The 24,442-nt window shown below is 38.8% G+C and overlaps 1 protein-coding gene across 1 annotated transcript in view; it reads right to left on the bottom strand.

Moving 5' to 3' along the window:
• The window catches only part of RGS5 (regulator of G protein signaling 5), a 60,705-nt gene that overhangs the window by 7,135 nt on the left and 29,128 nt on the right, over positions 1 to 24,442 (bottom strand). The window contains exons 3-4 of the mRNA XM_057728271.1: positions 21,340 to 21,401; positions 7,224 to 7,390 (exon numbers count right to left, since the gene is read on the bottom strand). Coding sequence (XP_057584254.1) covers positions 7,224 to 7,390; positions 21,340 to 21,401 — 229 coding nt within the window. The remainder of the gene's footprint in view (positions 1 to 7,223; positions 7,391 to 21,339; positions 21,402 to 24,442) is intronic.

Here is a 24,442-nt window from a genome sequence, read left to right on the forward strand (position 1 = left end):
CTCTCTGAATATCTGATAGCACACTGGGGTTCTGTCAGGTCTTTCTAGAGCCTTATGTCCTAACGGATTCAATAATTGTGTGTCTTATACATGTATGTGTTTCCTAGACTGAATATTCGTCTAATCCAATACTTGGACATTAGTCTGAGGCTTGGACAGTCTTCTATAAACACCTCTATCACCAGGACAAGCAACCCCAAAAGCTTGGACAACCATGAGGAAACAAAGAAACACCATGCAGGCAAAGGAGCAGGAAAAAAACCCACAAGACCAAATAAATGAGGAGGAAATAGGAAAAATGCCTGAAAAAGAATTTAGAGTAATGATAGTAAAAATGATACAAAATCTCGATAACAAATTAGAGAAAGTACAAGAAACAGTTCATAAGAACTCAGAAAAACAAACAGCAATGGATAACAAAATAACTGAAATTAAAAATACTCTAGATGCTCTAACCAGCAGAATGACTGAGGCAGAAGAACGAATAAGTGAGTTGGAAGATAGAATGGAAGAAATAAACGCCACAGAGCAGGAAAAAGATAAAAAAATAAAAAGACTAGAAGACAGCCTCAGAGACCTCAGTGATAACCTTAAACGTACCAACATTCGAATTATAGGCATCCCAGAAGAAGAAGAAAACAAGAAAGGGTCTGTGAAAATATTTGAAGAGGTTCTAGTGGAAAACTTCCCCAACATGGGAAAGGAAATAATGAACCAAGTCCAAGAAGCACAGAGAGTCCCATACAGAATAAACCCAAGGAGAAATACACCAAGACACATATTAATCAAACTAACGACAATTCAACACAAAGAAAAAATATTAAAAGCAGCAAGAGAAAAGCAACAAACAACATATAAGGGAAAACCCATCAGGATAACAGCTGACCTTTCTACAGAAACTCTGCAGGCCAGAAGGGAATGGCAGGATATACTGAAAGTCCTGAAAGAGAGAAACCTACAGCCAAGAATACTTTACCCAGCAAGAATCTCATTCAGATTTGAGGGAGAAATCAAAAGCTTTCCAGACAAGCAAAAGTTAAGAGAATTCAGCACCACCAAACCAGCCTTACAACAAGTGCTAAAGGAACTTCTCTAAGTAGGAAACACAAGAAAAGGAAAACACCTACAAATACAAACCCAAAACAATTAAGAAAATGGTAATTGGAACACACATGTCAATAATCACTTTAAATGTCAATGGATTAAATGCTCCAACCAAAAGACACAGACTGGCTGAATGGATACAAAAACAAGACCCTTCTATATGCTGCCTACAAGAAACCCACTTCAGACCAAGGGATACATATAGACTGAAAGTGAAGGGATGGAAAAAGATATTCCATGCAAATGGAAGTCAAAAGAAAGCTGGAGTAGCAATACTCATATCAGACAAATTAGACTTGAAAGTAAAGACTATTAAAAGAGACAAGGAAGGGCACTACATAATGATCAAGGGATCCATCCAAGAAGAACATATCACAATGGTAAATATCTATGCCCCCAATATAGGAGCACCTCAATACATAAGGCAAATGCTAACAGCTATAAAAGGGGACATCGACAGTAACACAATTATAGTGGGAGACTTGAACACCCCACTTACATCAATGGACAGATCATCCAAACAGAAAATCAATAAAGACACACAAGCTTTAAATGACACATTAGACCATCTCGACTTAATTGATATTTATAGGACATTCCATCCAAAAACGACAGACTACACTTTCTTCTCAAGTGCACACGGAACATTTTCCAGGATAGATCACATCTTGGGTCACAAATCAAACCTCAGCAAATTCAAGAAAATTGAAATCATATCAAGCATCTTCTCAGACCACAACGCCATGAGACTAGATATCAATTACAGGAAAAAAACTGCAAAAAATACAAACACATGGAGGCTAAACAATTCACTATTAAACAACCAAGGAATCACTACAGAAATCAAAGAGGAAATCAAAAAGTATCTAGAAACAAATGACAACGAAAACACAACAACCCAAAACCTATGGGACGCAGCAAAAGCAGTTCTAAGAGGGAAGTTTATAGCAATACAGTCCTACCTTAAGAAACAAGAAAATGATCGAATAAACAACCTAACCTTACACCTCAAACAACTAGAGAAAGAAGAACAAAGAAACCCCAAAGGGAGCAGAAGGAAAGAAATCGTAAAGATCAGAGCAGAAATAAATGAAAAAGAAAGGAAAGAAACCATAGCAAAAATAAATAAAACTAAAAGCTGGTTCTTTGAGAAGATTAACAAAATTGATAAACCATTAGCCAGACTCATCAAGAAAAAAAGGGAGAAGATGCAAATCAACAGAATTAGAAATGAAAAAGGAGAAGTCACAACGGACACCTCAGAAATACAAAACATCATGAGAGACTACTACAAGCAACTATATGCCAATCAATTGGATAACCTGGAAGAAATGGATACATTCTTAGAAAAATACAATCTTCCAAGACTGAACCAGGAAGAAATAGAAACCATGAACAGACCAATCACAAGTACAGAAATTGAGGCAGTGATTAAAAATCTCCCAACACACAAAAGCCCAGGACCAGATGGATTCACAGGCGAATTCTATCAAACATTTCGAGAAGAGTTAACACCTATCCTTCTCAAACTCTTCCAAAATATTGCAGAAGGCGGAGCACTTCCAAACTCATTCTATGAGGCTACCATCACCCTGATACCAAAACCAGGCAAAGATGTCACAAAAAAAGAAAACTACAGACCAATATCACTGATGAATATAGATGCAAAAATCCTCAACAAAATACTAGCTAACAGACTGCAACAGCACATTAAAAAAATCATACACCACGATCAAGTGGGGTTTATCCCTGGGATGCAAGGATTCTTCAATATACGCAAATCAATCAACGTGATACATCATATCAACAAATTGAAGGAGAAACAAGCAGCTAATAGCCAGGACATGGAAGCAACCGAAATGCCCATCAACAAATGAATGGATAAAGAAGATGTGGCATATATATACAATGGAATATTACTCAGCTATAAAAAGGGATGAGATGGAGCTATATGTAATGAGGTGGATAGACCTAGAGTGTGTCATACAGAGTGAAGTAAGTCAGAAAGAGAAAGACAAATATTGTATGCTAACTCACATATATGGAATCTAAAAATGGTACTGATGAACTCAGTGACAAGAACAAGGATGCAGTTGCAGAGAATGGACTGGAGAACTCGAGGTTTGGGAGGGGGCGGGGGGTGAAGGGGAAGCTGAGATGAAGTGAGAGAGTAGCACAGACATATATATACTACGAACTGTAAAATAGATAGCCAGTGGGATGTTGTTGTATAACAAAGGGAGTCCAACTCGAGGATGGAAGATGCCTTAGAGGACTGGGATGGGGAGGGTGGGGGGGACTCGAGGGAGGGTGGGGGGGGAGTTGAGGGAGGGACGGAATATGGGGATATGTGTATAAAAACAGATGATTGAACTTGGTGTACCCCCCAAAAACTAATAAATAAATTAAAAAAAAAAAAGAAACAAGCAGCTAACACATGCAGACCTCATATAATCTTCGTAATAACCCTAAGAATGAGCCTTTCCTTTTGTGGGGGAATGATAGATGATAGATAGATAGATGATAGATAGATACTTCCTGAGGATCACAGAACTAATAAATGTATTTGAGTGCAGAGATTCAGAATTTGAATCCAAGTATCCTGATGCCTAATCCCTCAGTCTTCCTTCCACAGCATTTGGTTTCACACCTACTATGGAGAATGAAGAGAGAGAAAGAAATTCTGACCAGGGATCCAAGACCATTTGCATAGCTCTCCAAGAGTAAGGAAACTTGGCCTTTTCCTGAAACTAGCTGGGAAACAATGGTTCTAGCACAACAATAATAATAACAGCAGCTAATATTTACTGAGTGCTGAGAACTTTACTTTTACAGGCACTGTGCTGGGAACTCACTGAATCTTACAACTCTAGGAGGCAATACTGACATCTCCGTTTTGCACCTGAGGAGCAGAAATGTTAAGTGACTTGCCCAAGATCATAAGGGGTAGGGAGAAAACTTAAAAGCCCACCAACGTTGCTTTTACCCAGCAGACTGCCGTGTTGGAAGGCATTATGGCTTATGTGTCCTGAATGCAGGGCGACTACATTTGAGACACTCCCAGGGACACCACTCATGCTAGGGTCCATGTAAATGGTTCCCTGGGCTTGCCTATGTATGATTTGAGAGAAATCACTGTACAGCATGTTGTATGTTTCAGTGACTCTTAAGTGTAAAAGAGAAAGAAACAAATCAACCAATAGTTCTGAATTGGAACATAGAAAACGTGTTTAGGGCTCTCCTGGCCTGCTAGAGGTTCTTGATACTGAGAAAAGCTATCCGTTTGGGCTCAGAGAATTATGAAGTGGCTTTAGGTCAGAGTCAGGGACAAAGGCATGACTGGGGAGCACCAAGCCAGAACAGACAGGAGTGACTATGATTGAAGCTCCAGGGTAAGGTGAGTTGAGGCTATGACTCATTTTCCACTGCTGAGAGGGGCTTGTGTGCTTTTGCAGGAATGGAGGAAGACCATGCAGGCAGCGCTGGGAACAGCCTCCGAGGTGAGGCAGTCCGATGCCTGCCTTCACAGGTGAAGACTCCGAGACCTAAAGAGGTCCCATTACATGCCCACAAATAGCTAGTGAAGGACGGAGGCGAGGCTGTAATGTATATTTCTCTATTTTCAGTCTGTTATTCTTTCCACCACACTAAAGCAATGTTTCCTCCTTCTTTTAAATACATACTAAGCTGGTGGGCAGCCTTACTCAAATAGTTGAATTTCTAAAAGTTATAAAATTATCTCCTAACCCTATTTTTTAAAGAAGTGATGCATTTAAAACTCTCTAATACATTGTAAACACCAGCAAATAACAGCTATTTATTTTATTATTTTTATGTGCATGGGATCCTTTAACGAATCATTTTGACATATACTCTTCTGTTAAGAAAATATTTTTCTTTAATTTAAAATGTGGACAGTTGACAGTTTGTAATATATGAGTTTTCTACTTATTGAACTACACAGGGTCACTTCTCTTTTTTAAATCTTAGTTCCAATTTTTATTTTACCACTCCATCTCTCCTTCAGTTCCTGATATTAAAGAACTGAGGTGAATATTCAGAGAAAGAAAATTTTGATTACTATTTGCCTGGGTAAATTTGTTATATAGACCAATCTACTAGTTATCAAAATGAAATAGTAAATTCTGGGGCCAAAATACAAGCTTTGGAGCATTTTAAAAAGAGTAACTACAATTTATTAAACATCCTCTAGGTACACATACATATGTGAAATTATTACCGTTAAAGGAAAGTGAGAATTAGAGAGTTTTAGCTAGAAACTTGCCCAAGGTCACACATCGAGAAAGGTCTGGAGTCAGGACATCTGCATCCATTCATCTCACAAGTGCTCTCTGAACATGTATTGTGTGCCAGGAGCAGCTTTCACATGCTCTCTGATGCCTGGCTCAGAGACTGGAGGCCAAGGCTATTCTAACGTGAACCCACAGGTCTTCATAGTGAGGGCCACCTTGTGTGTGTTCTAGTAACTCAGTCAGGTTTCGTTTACTTTGAAGCTCCATTTTTGATGTCGTATATTTTCATGATAACCACCAATGTTCTAATAAGGAACCTTGAGAACAATGTTTTCCTGGAGCTCAGAGTGCCTAGCAATCGTCTGGATGGGTCTCCACCATGTGCAGATATTGCAGTAAACCCTAGACTTCTGTGAAGAGGAATGAAGTTGGTAGGAAGATAGGTGGGAAATGGGAGATCAGTTGAAGTCGGGAAATGGGTGCCAAATTTAATACTAATCTCCTCGGTAACATCACAAATAGAGATTCCATGTGGATAGAAGAATAATGTCCCAGCACAAAGGACATCAGAAGTAGGGGAAGCTAACATACATGCATAAGGAGGGAGACTGAGGAGTAGAAGAGGAGATCTGGAGAGGATTTCAAAATAATTTCCGCAGCAAGACTAGACTCAGTTCCGTTTCAGCACTCACTTTCTCCACCATGGCCCATGGTACTCTGTACTCTCAAGCTCCTGACCTCCACCTCCTGTGTCACGGAGGAAGCTTGTTTGTTGGTATTAGGTATACAATTTGTCCATCCATTCAAATATATTTATCTTTTAAAAAGGATCAGTGATGAGTAATGCATTATGAAAGGAATGAATATCAAATGGTGGAACCTCAAGAGTCTAGAACACCTGTGAAAGAAAAAGGACATTGGGATTTTCCCCTCTTAAATCATCTTGGGTTAATTACTGCCTACCTAGAGGGTTTGCTCAGATCACCCCTGTGCTTGACCCCAAATTTTGATGAAATGTTTGATGTCCAGATTGGATTATGGGGTGCAATGTGAAATTAGTGACCTGACCAAAATATAATGAACAGATCTTGCTGTGGTCATCCTGAATTCCACAAAAAGCTTTTTCAATTCAGTTTCATAAATAGCAAAGGGCAGATAAACTACCCCAAACCTCTCTGAAATCAATGCACATCTTGTCTTTAGCAGTCAATTAATGGTATATTGTCTTCTGACATCTCTAGCACTATTGTCTTGTAATCATTTGATTTTTGTTAAGTAGAAACCCTGTTGCCCCGACTAGAGTGCAAATCGAAAAGGCCTGTGGGAAACAAAGGGATGGGGGAGAATAGAAGGGAAAAGAGAGAGTTTTCACTAAAAAAGGAAAGGGAAGGGAGGAGAAAGGGAAGAGGAAGAGAGAAGAGATTAAGTGGTAGGAACATTCAGTAACCATTAATTAGTTCAAATGCTGAGATATATATCTTCACGTTCACTGTTTAATTTCATCTTCACAACAATCCTGAAAAATAGTCTTCATTACCCTCATTTTCCCAAAGAAAGAAACTAAGTTCAGAGAGAAGAAACAATTCATCCAGGATCATACAACTAGTATCATTCTGACTTGTGATTACATACTACTGAAGAGAGACCCATATTGCTTAGGAAGTGGTCCAAACAGAGTTCAAGTTCATACCTGCTTGACTGTATTGCCCTGCCTTTGCACTCAGTAGGTGCTTACAAAAGGTGGCCCACTCTCAAATAGGAATAAGCCTTTAGCTGCAGACTGTAATGCAGATGGAAATCCTTCCCAGGAAGTTGTTGAGCTGACCCCCACTGGCCACGCTCACGCAACTTCCCATTAGGACCAACCTCTTTAGGAGCCTCCACTTGGATGAATTCTTCATAAATTTTCTTTGCCTTCTCAGCCATCTTGACAGAGGACTTGATCTTCTTGTAATCCTCACAGGCCATCCAGAACTCAAGGTTTTCCTCACTGAATTCAGACTTCAGGAAACTTTTGAAGCTGGCAAGTCCATCTGGCAAGGAAAAAGGTTATTTGAGGAAATGTATTCACCCTATCTATCGATCTATAACACTATATCCCACGTTGTAACAACGTTCATTACTATATATTCGTGTCATTTATGTAATAACCTTACAAAAGTTAACTCATTTGCTCCTCATTACAAACCTATTTTACAAATGAAGTCAGAGAGATCAAGTAACTTGCACTTAGTTAACCAGCTGGTAAGCGGCAGAACTGGGATTCAAATCCAGACAATCTATATTTAGGTGATGAAGATTTACCTGTGTGCGGCATCTAGGAACACTGTGAACACTAATGCCATTCTGGATACTATCAATTACCAAAAAGAAAAAAATGTATTTAAAACTTGATTTGGTAGTGTAAGTAACATTAATGTTGATTCTTGTGTGTGAACTACTTACAATCTTTTTTTTTCTACAGATGATTTTTGAGCAAATATTTTGTTCCAGGAATTATGGTCAGTAAAATAGACATGGTCCCGGCCCTAATGAAGTTTATCAGTTAGGAGGGAGGTAGAAAAGAAAATGAAGAAACACACACAAATAAATGTACACAACAAAAGAAAACCATATGAAAGATAGTGAGAGTAACAAAAGGGTCCTAACCTCATTTTACATTTAGGGAAGGGCTCCATGAGGAAGTGACATTCAATTTGAGACCTGAAGGAGGAGTGGGAAGGGGCCTGATAAAATCACCACTCTCAGAGTGGTTACTATGCCCATCAATTGTATATGTCTATAAACATATTAAATTCAGTATAACTACTGTGATTCTGTTTTCAGTGCACTGTTGCTCATGTAGAATATATTTCAGCTTATAATTTAAATATATATATACACCTCTATATATGAATATATATGTATATATTAGAGATTCTTGAGCCTGATCCTTTTGTTTTCTTTTTCTTTCCTCCCCCTCCAGCTCTAACCTCCAAAGTGGTAGATAAGTAGAAGGCAGGATCAGGACTTAGGAAGGCACTGGAGAGAAGAAAGGAAAAATCACTCTATATCTTCAATATTTTCTTCCTTTTAAAGCCCACTCTCTTGCGTGCGCGCTCTCTCTCTCTCTCTATATGTGTGTGTGTGTGTATGTATATATATATATGCTTTTTTTAAAAACCCAAATTCTAACAAAGGTATATGTACTGAGAGAGGATCCATGTCTATTTACTGTGTGAGGACAGTCAATTTCTAAAGGGAGGGGAGAAAACTCTAGTTTTCCACAGACTGCATCACAGTTACAGGCATGCCTGGTGTGTCGTTTGCCTCCCAGGGCAGAAGGCTGGACTGACTGTAACCAGTGCATCAGGATTCACTTTTCCTCTAGCTTGTTCCCCATCAGGAGACACTTCTGCAATTCATTAGTTTTACTTGGAGAACATATTCATGTACTAAATTCATTTCCTTTGACCTAATTTCTATCTATTTCCCTTCCCGTTGACTATTTCTCCCTATTCCTTTTTATAGGCTAAATTTTCATTCATTAGTCGTTGCCTAATACATCGATTTCATACAATATGCACAAAATGCGATGATTAAGCCAGGAATATACAGTTGTCTTTTTTCAATTTTCCTTCTGGACATTTTCATTGTCTTCATACCCCTCACAGTTCCCTGCAATTATATTCAATTCTAAAGAAACAGAATGGCGAAGTCATAATTAACTTGGATTAGGGTCAGCAGAGATTCTGGATCCAAACAAGACACTTGGCATCTTAATCCCCTCTCCCTGTACTTAACCTAAAAACATTTTTTATTCATCAACACCTAAAAATACATTGGGGAGTGATGGCAGGCATGATAAACAATTTTCTCTGGGAACCCAGCTAGAAGAATTACTTTGAAACAACGTAATATGTTGCCCTGGATAACATCAGATGTGTTTTCCCTCTCTCCCTCCTTGTACTTACCACCATATTCCCTGCACTATTTGTTATCGTTTAGTGACACGGGAGTCAATGGTACCCGCTGAAAGAACAAATAAGAGTTGCGCTCTGTCATTCGTAAAGTTTTCATTGTTTCTTTTTTTATTTTAAGAACTTTTATTGACATACAGTTAACATACAATAAACTGCACATATTTAGAGTGAATACTTGGTATCCTAAACTCCCAATTCATTCCCCCCCAAAACTCCCCGCTTTCCCCACTTGGTGTCCATATGTTTGTTCTCTACATCTGTGTCTCTATTTCTGCCTTGCAAACTGGTTGATTTGTACCATTTTCCTATAGTCTGCATATATGTGTTAATATACAATATTTGTTTTTCTCTTTCTGACTCACTTCACTCTGTATGACAGTCTCTAGATCCATCCATGTCTCTAAAAATGTCCCAATTTCATTCCTTTTTACAGCTTAGTAATATTCCATTGTATATATGTACCACATATTTTTCATCCATTCATTGGTTGATGGACATTTAGGTTGCTTCCATGTCCTGGATACTGTAAGTAGTGCTGCAATGAACATTGGAGTGCATGTGTCTTTTTAAATTACGGTGTACTCTGGGTATATGGCCAGTAGTGGGATTGCTGGGTCATATGGTAACTCTGTTTTTAGTTTTGCAAGGAACCTTCATATGGTTCTCCATAGTGGCTGTGTCAATTTACATTCCCACCAACAGTGCAAGAAGGTTCCCTTTTCTCCACACCCTCTCCAGGATTTACTGTTTGTCGATTTTCTGATGATGCCCATTCTAACTGGTATGAGGTGATACCTCATTGTAGTATCGATTTGCATTTCTCTAATAATTAGTGATGTTGAGAAGATTTTCATGTGCCTCTTGGCCATCCGTATGTCTTCTTTGGAGAAATGCCTATTTAGGTCTTCTGCCCCTTTTCTGATTGGGTTGTTTTTTGGGGTTTTTTTGATATTGAGCTGGATGAACTGTTTATATATTTTGGAGATTAATCCTTTGTCTGTTGATTCATTGCAAATATTTCCTCCCATTCTGAGGGTTGTCTTTTCATCTTGCTTATAGTTTCCTTTGTTGTGCAGAAGCTTTGAAGTTATTAGGTCCCACTTACTTATTTTTGTTTTTATTTCCATTACTCTAGGGGGGGGATCAAAAAAGATCTTGCTTTTATTTCTGTTGAAGAGTGTTCTTCCTATGTTTTCCTCTAGGAGTTGTATAGTGTCTGGCCTTACATTTAGGTCTTTTATCCATTTTGAGTTTATTTTTGTGTATGGTGTTAGGGAGTGTTCTAATTTCATTCTTTTACATGTAGCTGTCCAGTTTTCCAAGCACCACTTATTGAAGAGGCTGCCTTTTCTCCATTGTATATCCTTGCTTCCTTTGTCATAGATTAGTTGACCATAGTTTATCTCTGGGCTTTCTATCCTGTTCCATTGATCTATATTTCTGTTTTTGTGCCAGTACCATACTGTCTTGATCACTGTAGCCTTGTAGTATAGGCTGAAGTCAGGGAGCTTGATTCCACCAACTCCATCTTTCCTTCTCAAGATTGCTTTGGCTATTTGGGGTCTTTTGCGTTTCCATACAAATTGTAAGCTTTCTTCTTCTAGTTCTGTGAAAAATGCCATTGGTAATTTGATAGGGATTGCATCGAATCTGTAATTTGCTTTGGGTAGTATAGTCATTTTCACAATGTTGATTCTTGCAGTCCAAGAACATGGTATGTCCCTCCATCTGTTTGTGTCGTCTTTAATTTCTTTCATTAGTGTCTTATAGTTTTCTGAGTACAGGTCTTTTACCTCCTTAGTTAGGTTGATTCCTAGGTATTTTATTCTTTTTGTTGCAATGGTGAATGGGATTGTTTCCTTAATTTCTCTTTCTGATCTTTCATTGTTAGTGTATAGAAATACAAGAGATTTCTGTGTGTTAATTTTGCATCCTGCAACTTTACCAAATTCATTGATTAGCTCAAGTAGTTTTCTGGTGGCATCTTTAGGATTTTCTATGTATAGTATCATGCCATCTGCAAACAGTGACAGTTTTACTCCTTCTTTTCCAATTTGGATTCCTTTTATTTCTTTTTCTTCTCTGATTGCTGTGACAAGGACTTCCAATACTATGTTGAATAGTAGTGGAGAGAGTGGATGTCCTTGTCTTGTTCCTCATCTTACAGGGAATGCTTTCAGTTTTTCACCACAGAGAATGATGTTTGCTGTGTGTTATTATGTTGAGGTAGGTTCCCTCTATGTCCACATTCTGGAGAGTTTTTGTCATAAATGGGTGTTGAATTTTGTCAAAAACTTTTTCTGCATCTATTGAGATGATCGTGTGGTTTTTATCCTTCAGTTTGTTAACATGGTGTATCACACTGATTGATTTGCTTATATTGAAGAATTCTTGCATTCCAGGGATAAACCCCACTTGATCATGATGTATGATCCTTTTAATGTGTTGTTGGATTCTGTTGGCTAGTATTTTGTTGAGGATTTCTACATCTAAATTCATCAGTGATATTGGTCTGTAATTTTCTCTTTTTGTAGTATCTTTGTCTGGTTTTGGTTATCAGGGTGATGGTGGCCTCATAAAATGAGTTTGGGAGTATTCCTTCCTCTGGAATTTTTTGGAAGAGCTTGAGAAGGATGGGTGTTAGCTCTTCTCTAAATGTTTGATAAAATTCACCCGTGAATCTACCTGGCCCTGGACTTTTGTCTGTTGGGAAATTTTTAATCACAGATTCAATTTCATTCCTTGTGATTGGTCTGTTCATATTTTCTATTTCTTCCTGATTCAGTCTTGGAAGGTTATACCTTCCTAAAAATCTGTCCATTTCATCCAGGTTGTCCATTTTATTGGCATGGAGTTGCTTGTAGTAGTCTCTTATGGTGCTTCTTATTTCTGCAGTGTCTGTTGTAATTTCTCCTGTTTCATTTCTAATTTTATTGGTTTGAGTCTTCTCCCTCTTTTTCTTGATGAGTCTTGCCAGAGGTTTATCAACTTTATTTATCTTCTCAAAGAACCAGCTTTTATTTTTATTGATTTTTGGTATTGTTTTCTTTGTTTCTATTTCATTTACTTCTGCTCTGATCTTTATGATTTCTCTCCATCTACTAAGTTTGGGTTTTGTTTGCTCTTCTTTCTCTAGTTTCTTTAGGTGTAAGGTTAGATTGTTTACTTGGGATTTTTCTTGTTTCTTGAGGTAGAATTGTATTGCTATAGACTTCCCTCTTAGAACGGCCTTTGCTGCATCCCATAGGTTTTGGATTGTTGTGTTTTCATTGTCATTTGTCTCTAGGTATTTTTGTATTTCCTCTTTGATTTCTTCAGTGATCTCTTGGTTATTTAGTAGCTTATTGTCTAGCCTCCATGTGTTTGTGTTTTTTACAGTTTTTTTCCTGTAATTGATTTCTAATCTCATAGCAGTGTGGTTGGAAAAGATGCTTGATACAATTTCAGTTTTCTTGAATTTACCAAGGCTTGATTTATGACCCCAAATATGATCTATCCTGGAGAAAGTTCCATGTGCATTTGAGAAGAACATGTAATCTGCAGTTTTTGGATATAATGTCCTGTAGATATCTATTAAATCAAGCTGATTTATTGTATCATTTAAAGCTTGTATTTCCTTACAAATTTTTTGTTTGGATGATCTGTCCATTGGTGTAAGTGGGGTGTTAAAGCCTCCCACTATGAATGTGTTACTGTCAATGTCCTCTTTCATAGTTGTTAGCCTTTGCCTTATGTATTGAGGTGCTCCTATATTGGGTGCATATATATTTATAATTGTTATCTCTTCTTCTTGGATTAATTCCTTGATCATTATGTAGTGTCCTTTCCTGTCTCTTGTAACATTTTTTATTTTAAAGTCTATTTTGTCTGATATGAATATTGCTACTCCAGCTTTCTTTGGATTTCCATTTGCATGGAATATCTTTTTCCATCCCCTCACTTTCCGTCTGTATGTGTCCCAAGGTTTGAAGTGGGTCTCCTATAGACAGCATATATATGGATCTTGTTTTTGTATCCATTCAGCCAGTCTGTGTCTTTTGGTTGGGGAATTTAGTCCATTTACATTCAAGATAACTATCAATATATATGTTCCTTTTACCATTTTCTTAATTGTTTTGTTTTGTTTTTCTGTAGGTCCTTTTCTTCTCTTATGTTTCCCGCTTAGAGAAGTTCATTTAGCATTTGTTGAAGGGCTGGTTTGGTGGTGCTGAATTCTCTTAGCTGTTGCTTGTCTGTGAAGGTTTTGATTTCTCCGTTGAATCTGAATGAGATCCCTGCTGGGTAGGCTATTCTTGGTTGTAGATTCTTCCCTTTCATCACTTGAAATATATTGTGCCACTCCCTTCTGGCTTGCAGAGTTTCTGCTGAGAAATCAGCTTTAACCTTATGGGAGTTCCCTTGTATGCTATTTGTCGTTTTTCCCTTGTTGCTTTTAACAACTTTTCTCTGTCTTTAGTTTTTGTCAGTTTGACTTTTATATGTCTTGGCGTGTTTCTCCTTGGGTTTATCCTGCCTGGGACTCTCTGCGCTTCCTGGACTTGGGTGGCTATTTCCTTTCCCATATTAGAGCAGTTTTCAACTATAATCTCTTCCAATATTTTCTCAGGTCCTTTCTCTCTCTCTTCTCCTTCTGGGACCCCTATAATGCGAATGATGGTGCGTTTAACATTGTCCCAGAGGTCTCTTAGGCTGTCTTCAGTTCTTCTCATTCTTTTTTCTTTCTTCTCTTCCATGGCAGTGATTTTCACCATTCTGTCTTCCAGGTCACTTATTCGCCCTTCTGCCTCAGTTAATCTGCCATTGGTTCCTTCTAGTGTATTTTTCATTTCAGTTATTGTGTTGCATATTTCTGTTTGTTTGTTCTTTAATTCTTCTAGGTCTTTGGTAAACTTTTCTTGCAACTTTTCAATCTTTGCATCCAGTCTTTTTTCAAAGTCCAGGATCATCTTCAGCATCATTATTCTGAATTCTTTTTCTGTAAGGGTGCCTATCTCCTCTTCATTTAATTGTTTTTCTGGTGTTTTATCTTATCCCTTCATCTGGTAGAAAGTCTTCTGTCTTTTCATTTTCTCTATCTGTGGCTATGGTTTTCAGTTCCACAGAAAGAAATACTGCTGATACTGCTTGATACTGCTGTCTGCCCTCTTGTGCAGGAAGCTATCTAGGAGGCTTGCTCATGCTTCCTGATGGGAGGGACTTATGGTGGGTTGGACTGGGTGTGCAGAGCTCAGTAAAACTTTAATCTACTTGCCTGCCAATGGGTGGGGCTGTGTTCCTACCTTGTTGGATGTTTGGCCTGAGGCTACCCAGCACTGGAGCTTACATGCTCTTTGGTGGGGCTAATGGTGGACTCTGGGAGGGCTCACGCCAATGAGCACTTCCCAGAACCCCTGCTGCCAGTGCCCCTGTCTCCTCAGTGAGCCACAGCTGCCCCCACCACTGCAGGCAACCCTCTAATACCAGCAGGTAGGTCTGGTTCAGTCTCCTATGGGGTCACTGCTCCTTCCCCCGGGTCCTGGTGAGCACACTATTTTTTGTGTGCTTCCAAGGGTGGAGTCTCTGTTTCCCCCAGTTCTGTGGAGGTCCTGTAATCAAATCCTGCTGTCTTTCAAAGTCTGATTCTCTGGGGATTCCTCCTCCCGTTGCTGGACTCCCAGGTTGGGAAGCCTGACTTGGGGCTCAGTACCCTCATTTTAGTGGGTCAACTTCTGTGGTATTACTGTTCTCCAGTTTGTGAGTCACCCACCCAGCATTTATGGGATTTGATTTTAACACGATTGCACCCCTCCTGCCATCTCTTTGTGGCTTCTCCTTTGTCTCTGGATGTGGGGTGTCTTTTTTTGGTGAGTTCCAGTGTCTTTCTGTTGATGATTGTTCAGCAGTTAGTTGTAATTCTGGTGTTCTTGCAAGAGGGAGTGAGCACCTGTCCTCCTACTCCGCCATCTTGATCCTCTCTCTTAAAGTTTTCATTGTTTCTTAAATAAAAGGTGTCAGGTAGTCTCTGTTGAAATGAGAAAATTCCCAGGCACTTTCTAACTGCTGGGAAATGACATTAGGAATGAAATCTTATGAGCTCCCACACAATCAGGTCTAAGACTATAGAGGAAGCAATAACTTCACAGAGTAAGTCTGCGGCTAATTTATTCTCCTTAACCCCATGTCCCCACAACATGGTGATTCAGGCACTCTGAATCACCTCTTTCCACATCTTTGAAAAAGGTAGAGAGAAAATTCTAGCCCTCTCAAACATTGCTGTTTATGACTTGAGGATACATTCCAGGATTCCACAACAATGTTAACATTTACCAAGTCATCCTATCCAGAAAATGAGCTTAGAAAATAACTTTCTAGTGTATTGAGTCAATTTCCTGGGTACTGGTTTCATCATTCTCATTGAATCCCATGATGTTAGCTCAATGTTTTTTATCAGTGTAAGCACTCTCAATCAAGACCTATAAAGTGGATTTATACTCTACTGGTCTGGGAGATGTTTAAAGCAATTCTTTTTCTCATCTGGATTTTGAGGATTCTCTAGAGGGTCCCTTCCTAGGACCCTCTAATGCCACTCCCCAGATGCTTTCTCCTCCTTAACTTCTGGTTTTCTACTGGTTCATTCCTCAGAGACCCTCTCTGCTGAATTCCCATTACTCCTGAGGAAGTCCTCTTAAGTCAGAGTCAAACCTACTCTAGACCAAATGTCTCTCTTCTGCAAGGAACATACGTGTCTTCTTTGCCTCATACTCTTCCCCTGACCACCCCACACCCTGGTAGAGCCCTCGGTACACAACCCTGAAAAGTCCTTGCATTATTCCTTGCTGAGCCCAGAGCTTCAGAATACCTGTCTATACACCTCTTCGGGTATCTCTTTCCTAAGAAGTAGATGAAACCCACCTGTTCCTCTAGACTGCTGGGAACACTGTGGGTTGTGACCCAGAGCTGGCCCTCATGAGTGATGACACTTTTGACATGTCTGTGAAATAGAGTAACAGCCCTGCCAAAGGACAAAATGAAACCATCTATAAAACTACTTTAAAAATAAAAGGAGAATACGACAAATCCAAGCCAATTGGTACAAAGGAAAAAATATTGAAAAATAGATTAGCACAAATCTCTTCTCCTAGAAGAAAAATAGTGAAATGTTATTGATAGTTGATAAGTACAAAGCATGGACTCTAGAGTCAAGATTGCCTGGAGATTGATCCTTATACACCACACTACTGCAGTAACATGGGCAAGTAATCTAGCCTCTCCAAGCCTCAGCTGTCACATCTGCTAAGTGGGATACTAAAGGAACCTACCACACAGTGTTGTTATAAGTGTTAAATAATTCATGGAAAGCTCTTATATGTTGTTGGACATGATGATAGTTCAATAAATGCTGACTTTCATCATTATTATTCATACCCAATTTAAATTAATCTTGAGACTTCCCTGGTGGCTCAGTGGTTAAGAATCTGCCTGCCAGTGCAGGGGACATGGGTTCAATCCCTGGTCTGGGACGATCCTACATGCCACAGAACAACTAAGCCCATGCACCACAACTACTGAGCCTGAACTCTAGAGCCTGCAAGCCACAACTATTGAGCCCACGTGCCACAACTACTGAAGCCCACATGCCTAGAGCCCAGGCTCTGCAACAAGAGGAACCACTACAATGAGAAGCCCGTACACCACAACAAAGAGTAGCCCCCATATGCCACCACTAGAGAGTCCACACACAGCAACAAAGACCTAACACAGCCAACAAATAAATAAAAAAATAAAAAAATAATAAAATTAATCTTTATCATCATTCAAAACCTGCCTTAAATGTTGCCTCATATATAATGTAGTCTTTATCCTCATATACAAGGTAGTTTTTGCTGCTGAAGATTTTTATCATTATAAGAGATCACTTTCTGGTTTTTTGTTGGGGTCATTTGCTTCTATGGCTATTTTTCCCAGGAGACTGATGATTCTTTGAGTTCAAGGTTTGAGTCTCATTTATCTTTGCCCTTCTTTCAAAAGCATCCCACCTCCTAGTCTAAATCTGTGGACCTAACATTTAACAGAGGTTCAAACTAAATAAAATAAAAACCCATTGAGGGAAAAATTTCCTCCCAAGTCTCAAAACTGAAAAATACAAACATTAAGGAAAAATAAAATCACTGATTTTGCTATTGCTGTAGCATTTTTTTCATAGCTCTCTATGTCTCAGTTCCCTTTTCTGAAAAATACAGATTGTTATTGTATCTAAGTCTTAAAATTATTGAAATCATTAGATAAACTAATATATGCAAAGTGCATAAGACATTGCCTGGCACATGATGAATAATAAATGTAAATCTATTGTTTGTATTATTATAATTGTTGCTTTAAAGGAAATTGTGGCTACCAGTTAGTAAGATGATGATAAAGATAAGCCAGAAAAGAGAAGGGAGAAAACTGGAAACCAAAGAAGAGAAGCAGAAGGAGAATGCAAAGATAGAAACAATAAGAGGAGCCCGGATGCAGGCTATTCCATTCCCCATGCAAGAGTCTAAATCTCAAGGGTGTCTCAAGGAAATGTTCTGACCTTTTGAAACCCCTGGGGCAAAGAGATTCACATAAAAACTTTGCTGCTACTGGGTTGTGTTTCATTCTTCCTCTGCTCTTAAAGACAGGCACGTGGAGGAGTTTAATGTCACTGTGTTACTTAAACTCCTACTTGCAATCTGTTTTTGTGTTTAAAAAGCAATACACCAGTTATGTGCCCCATGGACCTTCAAAAAGAAAACAGATGGTGCCATATATAAAACTGAAGACAAAACGTAAGAAATCAATGTTTTTTCAGAACAGAGTCAAATACACTGGGTGATTAAAAATGACTTTTCATACGTCATCAGGTAATGCCTATTAGATTTTAATAGGTTTAATAGGTTTTTATCTTGTAATAACCTATAATGGGATATAATCTGTAAAACAGAAAGAATCATTCTGTAAACAACACAATATTATAAATCAACTATATTTCAATAAAAAAGGATTTTTTAAAAATGAGGAAAGAAAGAGGAATCTCGTGGAAGAGAAAAGATGGAGTAGCAGCTTAATTGTATTATTTTTTTTTAGAGGTTTGGTACCAATTAATTTCTTTTCCACTCAAGAAAATTTAAGAAAAATGTGGATTTAAGGAATGCTTGGGGAACTGAATCAATATCCTACACTAGCACAAAAGAATGCCCAATATTCCTCATGAATCAACAAAACATGCCACTCCTTGAGGTTAAATGATTTAATGTATCAAACCAAATGTGCAAGAAGGATTGTGAAGTTTTAAATGCATAATTTTCAAATGTATCTTTCTTCATTAGCTCTCCTGCATCAATCACAGCTAATGTCAGAACTATAATAGGTCTGGTTATAGACCATTAGTTTTCGCAGACTCAAGTAAGAACAGCTCATAAGAACTGAGTGGCCAAAGTGTGGCTTATTCACAATGCATGAAAGCTCGTTTTTGGCAGAATAGGTCAAAAATAGTTTCTTCAGGTTGATGGTGTTGGGGTGGGATTATCTGGGCATACCTGTCATTCCACTAGTCCTTCTCCAGGAACTGCCAGGCAGAGAGAAGCAGAGACAAAGTGGCAAGAGAGAGACACAGCAACGAGAGTCAAAGAAGCAGAGACAGAGGGGAAAATGGAAAGATAGAGAGGAAGAGAGAGTCAGAGACACAGAACAGAGAAATAGAGGCAGAGGGTGGGAGAGAGGCTGTCTTATTTGCTCATGGTGTGACCTCCTATAGGGCGTGGCTCTCCTTTGTTTCTCTGAGATCTCTGTATCCATACCAGAAGCCCTCTTTTTCATTCGTGCTAATTTGAATGGATGAACACCCTTTCAAGGAAAGAATTTTGACTAGAACAGTTATCAAATGCTTTTCCATTTATTCCTTAGGGAAATGCCTAAGTTTTAAAAGTATTAATTACTTAAGAGGATAATGATGTGAAAATTAAGATTATATACACACACATATATACACAGACACATTTTACATATATATATAAAACATATACAGTATATATAGTTTTAAAATATTATCTCTAAATAAAATATTGTGAATATTTTATACATACATGTATTAATATTTACACACACACATACATATACATATTTCCCCTCTAAGAAGCAGAAAATATTACTGTGAGATTCTCAGGTCTCAAGCTCACACCATGGAAATCATCTATTTGCAAGCTGAAAAATTTCAGTCCCTCAGCAAATGCTAAGGTGTTAACACTAACTGCCTCTGGCTTAACTTATTCCAATAGTTCTCTGTCTCCTAAAAGCCTGAAACATATGAACATGTGGCCCTACAGATTAGTGTGAGTGAAAAGGATTGTATATGTACATAAATATATATATCCTTCTCCTTGATGGTTTTAAAAACATGAAAACAGTTCTGCTAATTCTCAGGTTTGTTGACAGCAGCAATAAATCCCTGCACCCAGGGTGCTTAGGATTCATAATATATAATATGTCATCTGTCAGGTGGTTATTGGCCGTAAAGCTACTGTGTAACACAACTCAACTGATAAACATAAAAATTTTTCTCCTAGTTGACTTCATGAAATTCCTGTGTCCAAGAAGGATAATGAGGTCATTTATTAACCCCGTTATTCAAGAAGCATTTGTTGAACACTTTGTATGTGTCAGGGCTGGGTACTCTATTTAGCACAAGAAATAAAAAGAAAATAAGAAATGAATAATATTGAGAAAGTTACAGATTAGAGGCTTTGGTGTTGTGCCTCCAAATATAAGACATGGATTCTATCACAGGTAAGTGGAGGGTTACTTCACCAAAAACAAGACATAAAAAAAGTTTGTATAGAATTCAACATACATTCTTTGCTGTCTACTTTGTGTCTATGAATCATGATGGTCCTGTGTGAAATATTTTTTAAATTCTTATTTTTGCAAAGCATTGAACAAAGTTTCATATTCCATTCTTGTGGTGAAAATGGAAAAAATATGGGTTAGATATCTTACACTGAATCCTATTTTTAGAATGAATGATTCAACAAATATTTGTTTTCCTATTACTGTGCACTTCCTGTTGTGATAAGGATAAAAAAGACTAAGTCCTGGCTGTCAATGAGTTTATAATCTGTCATAGGAAGGTGACAGCTATGATCAGAGTTCAATGTAGCAAGTACTCAGTGGCATAAAAATGTGCAAATTACACTGGAAACTCAGAAGGAGCATAAGTCATTCCTGATGGTCAGGGAACGCTAGGCGTTTAGTATTTAGATTCAATTTTAAAGGAGAGGAGAATTTCAACAGATAGAAATATGAATACAAAATATTCCAGCCAAAGGGATTACATGTAGAAATTCTATACGGAAGGGAAAACAGTTCAATTTGACTGCAGACTAGCCATATCTTTATTATGGAGAATCCTAAACATTGGAAATTCAAACTTGATACTTTAGGACTGGGAATCAGTATGGATTTTAGATTGGGGAAAGGCAAATGGTGCTCAGGTGTATTGGTATTAGCTTGGAGAAGAGTTCCTGCTGGCACTTTTGTCATGTCTTGAGTGAAGATATAAAAGGCATGCTGCCAGCGAGGAAACAGGTTAAGGCAGGTCAACAACCCAAGGCAGGTTACAAAAGCAATTAATAGCAATTTGAACTGGGATGTACCACCCCAGCCAAGCCTCATAGTCCAGTGTTACGTACACTGCTACACCCAGTCCATATCAAACCATTATGAGGCCAAGCTGGAAGAGGCAGTATCTGTATTTACTGATGAAAATTTTAAGAAGCACACAGGTCAAGCCACTAGCTTTGCTCACACAAGAAAGTAGGACAGATGGGAGTACAACCTGCTCTCATGAGTCCTCAGGACACCTTATTTTCACATTCTCCCACAGTAGGCTAGATAACCCCACTCCCTTGCCATCCTTCCAAAACTGAAGAACTGACAAAATTGGGGAAGAAGACACAGGTAATCCAAAGCTGTTTTTTGCCTCTGTCCTTCCCCTGATCTTTATAAAGATAATTCAAACTTACAGTTGTTCTGCAGGAGCTTGTCCAGGGAATCACGCCACTGCAGGGCCTCATCCAGTGAGGGTCTAAATCAAGCATTAAGAAAGCAAAAGGAGACAGCCATAAGAAGGCAGTTATCCACATACACCAACAATGACTTGGACCTACTTCTGTTTGGAATGTTACCAAAGATGACCCATTCTCAGGAGAAGAGAGTTGGGGTGGTTTTATTCTGAACAAGTGGGTTTGATGAGCTGTGTTCTCTTGCCCACATCTGTCTTGCATAGTTTCATCTCTTGTTGAATAATTTGGTTAGGCCTGTCCCTTTTCAGAAGCAGAGTCTATTTGTCATGAAACTGTGTCTTGCTATTCTTGTGTATCCCATGACAATGCCTCCAATTGTGGTCTTTTGTTTCCCAAATGGAACTGAATAAAATCCAGTTGTCCCACTATAAGGCTTGAACTCATGTTCCCTGCTTCACCAGTGCTGCACTTTAAACACTGACTTAATCTGCAAAGGATGTTTGAGTCCATATCCGTAGGCCATTGCCAACTTACTGGGGTTGATGGAAGATGCAAGGCATGAAGCTACCTCATGCTGGCAATGTGATCACAGTAAGCCTACATTTTAAAAAATCCAGGTGCATTTTCCTGCCCAATTAGAACAGGAAATTTTTTTTTTAAAGCTTCACTCTTCCTGAGAAGAGAAGTGGTTAGACCCCGTGAATAGGAGTGTTGCACACACATGCTCTGGATGCTGAAGGTAGTAGTCAACATGTAATCTCCCCTTAGGCTGTCTTTATTTTATCATTTATATATGCAGAAGCCCTGCAGCGATTTCGTTTTAACGACCAATTTTTCTCTCACAGCAGGATTGTGACAAGTCGGGTGGGTATTGCCTGGGAAAAACGCTGACTATGCTCTCCCCGGGCTCACCCTGCTCTAACTCTTCTGTGAAAATGTGAGTCCTTCGTTGTCACATCAAAACAGACTAACAAGGCATTTATTAGAACATGAAGGCCAACGAAGGTGTTTTTCCTAAATTGGAATTTCCTTAGCTCTTAACTTGTTGATCAACTGTTCAGACCAGCCAGGAAAATTCCTGCTTCTGGTTTTTAAAAAATAACATCTTAGGGTTTTGATTACTTAGATTAGTAGTGACATTGGTACGACAGCTGCTGATTCCACTTTTCGTTTTGCTCTCCAGGCTCAGAGTCAGCCTCACTTTATGTAAGGAGTGCAAGATAGCGGTAGATTTTTTGGCTAAAACACTGTGAATAATTCCTTCAATTCTCTATTCCTCATTGTGGAACAGGTGCAGATTTCGAGACTTAATTATATGATTTTTCATAAAGTTTCTTGTCTTTATTATTTGAAGGTTGGAACATGCCGAACGTGAGAAGTAACAAACCTGGTGAAATAATCTTAAGTGGTTTCATTTTCCTTGCTAGAAACGTAGGTATCATAGATCAAAAACCCAACACTAATTCCTTGGAAATTTCTTTTTAATGAGCGAAATACTTTCTCTGCTCCCGTTTTCTTTTGGTTAGTGTAAAGGAACACAGGGAGGAGTAATGATATGAGGAAGGAATTACAAGCATGCCCATATATTTTTCTGCTTCATTTTATTTCTAACGAGAATAGGAGCTATTTTCTAGGGGTCAATAACTCCTTTTTGCTCTTCTGTATTACATCACACTGAGAATTTTTCCTGTGTATATATTATTTTGTACCAGCATTTTTAGCACACAGTCTTACATCTTAATGTCTTCACTACAATGGGTTCAATGTTGTACCTATGACACACACCCACCAAGTCTTTATTGAGTGTTGACAGAAACAACGAGACATTAAATAATTGAACAAAAGAAGCAGAGCAAAAACAAGTCTGAATCGCTTTCTGATTTTATAAATACCCTCGTAAAATGAAGTCACCTTCCTGCCCTCCATTTCCTCTGGCTAGTATGGCGGGGCACAGGAAGAAGACATGGCAAAAGCAGGTGCGCCAAACCTAAGCACGTTACCAGATTCAATTTGTCCCAAATGGCCTCGTTAGAACCAGACTAATGGTGACTATCAGCAGCACATCACAGCCAAGATTAAATTCCTGAAAAGGACATGTGCAGAGCCTGCTTGGGGGTAATATTAGTCCAAACTGATTCAAGGACACAGTCAAACAGAGCACATCCCCCACAGCATGAAGCCCAGTATACTGATTCCCAGCCTAGGAGGTGCCACGGGTTCATTCTGTCTGATTCTCAGAATTTGCCGTTAAGTCTGACTTCTTTGAAACAAGATAGATGCAGATCTAAATGACCAATAAGTATCCTGGTTTGCAAGGTCATAGCTGACCATAGGGAGTGGACATAGTGTTTCTGTGTGTGGGTGTGGAGGGAAGGAGGAAACCAGGTCAAATGAGTAACTGTTTTATAATGGCCAGTATAAATGCCCCTTGGTCCAAGACATGATGATCTCAACTGGAAATGCTCTCTCCCTTTACTGTACTCTTACCACATTTACGTCTTGAATCTCCTACAAGGCAATGATGTGCTCACTGCCTAGAGGTGTAGCTTGTCAGTCTACCCTGTCCGACGGTGCGTTCCCTGCAGCATTAATCTACCCTGCAATATGCATGTCAGATTAATGTGTAAATTAATAATGGTACAGGTTGCCCAGGGTTAGTCTGCTTGATGCAAGCCATGAAGAACCCAACTCTTAAATTACAAAAATTTTAGCCCCATGAGCCATGACTACAGCCATAAATAACTCTGGCACTTACCAGTTATAACCATGGAAGACTATTTTAACCTCTCTAAGCGCCAGTGGTTTTCTTTTTCATTTTCTTCCATTTTAAAAAGTCTACACCTTCCCTGGCACATATTTAAACACTCCTGATAATGTTCTCACGTGCTCTTGCCCTTGACAAGGAAAGTGAAATCTAAGTTATTTATTGGGGCTTAAGTGCCTGTTGAGCTCTCCCTTCCTTCCTGCATGTGTCTGCTCATGCCCAGTCTCAAGTTCATGGACATTTATTGAGCCCTCCCCCCAGGGCCAACAGTGACCTGGGCACTGTAGACAGGGATGCAGATAAATACACTTGGCACTTTTCGTTGTCTATCCATGGGCC

The sequence above is a fragment of the Hippopotamus amphibius genome, chromosome 3 (assembly GCF_030028045.1).
Source record: "Hippopotamus amphibius kiboko isolate mHipAmp2 chromosome 3, mHipAmp2.hap2, whole genome shotgun sequence".
NCBI classification, from domain to species: Eukaryota; Metazoa; Chordata; class Mammalia; order Artiodactyla; family Hippopotamidae; genus Hippopotamus; species Hippopotamus amphibius.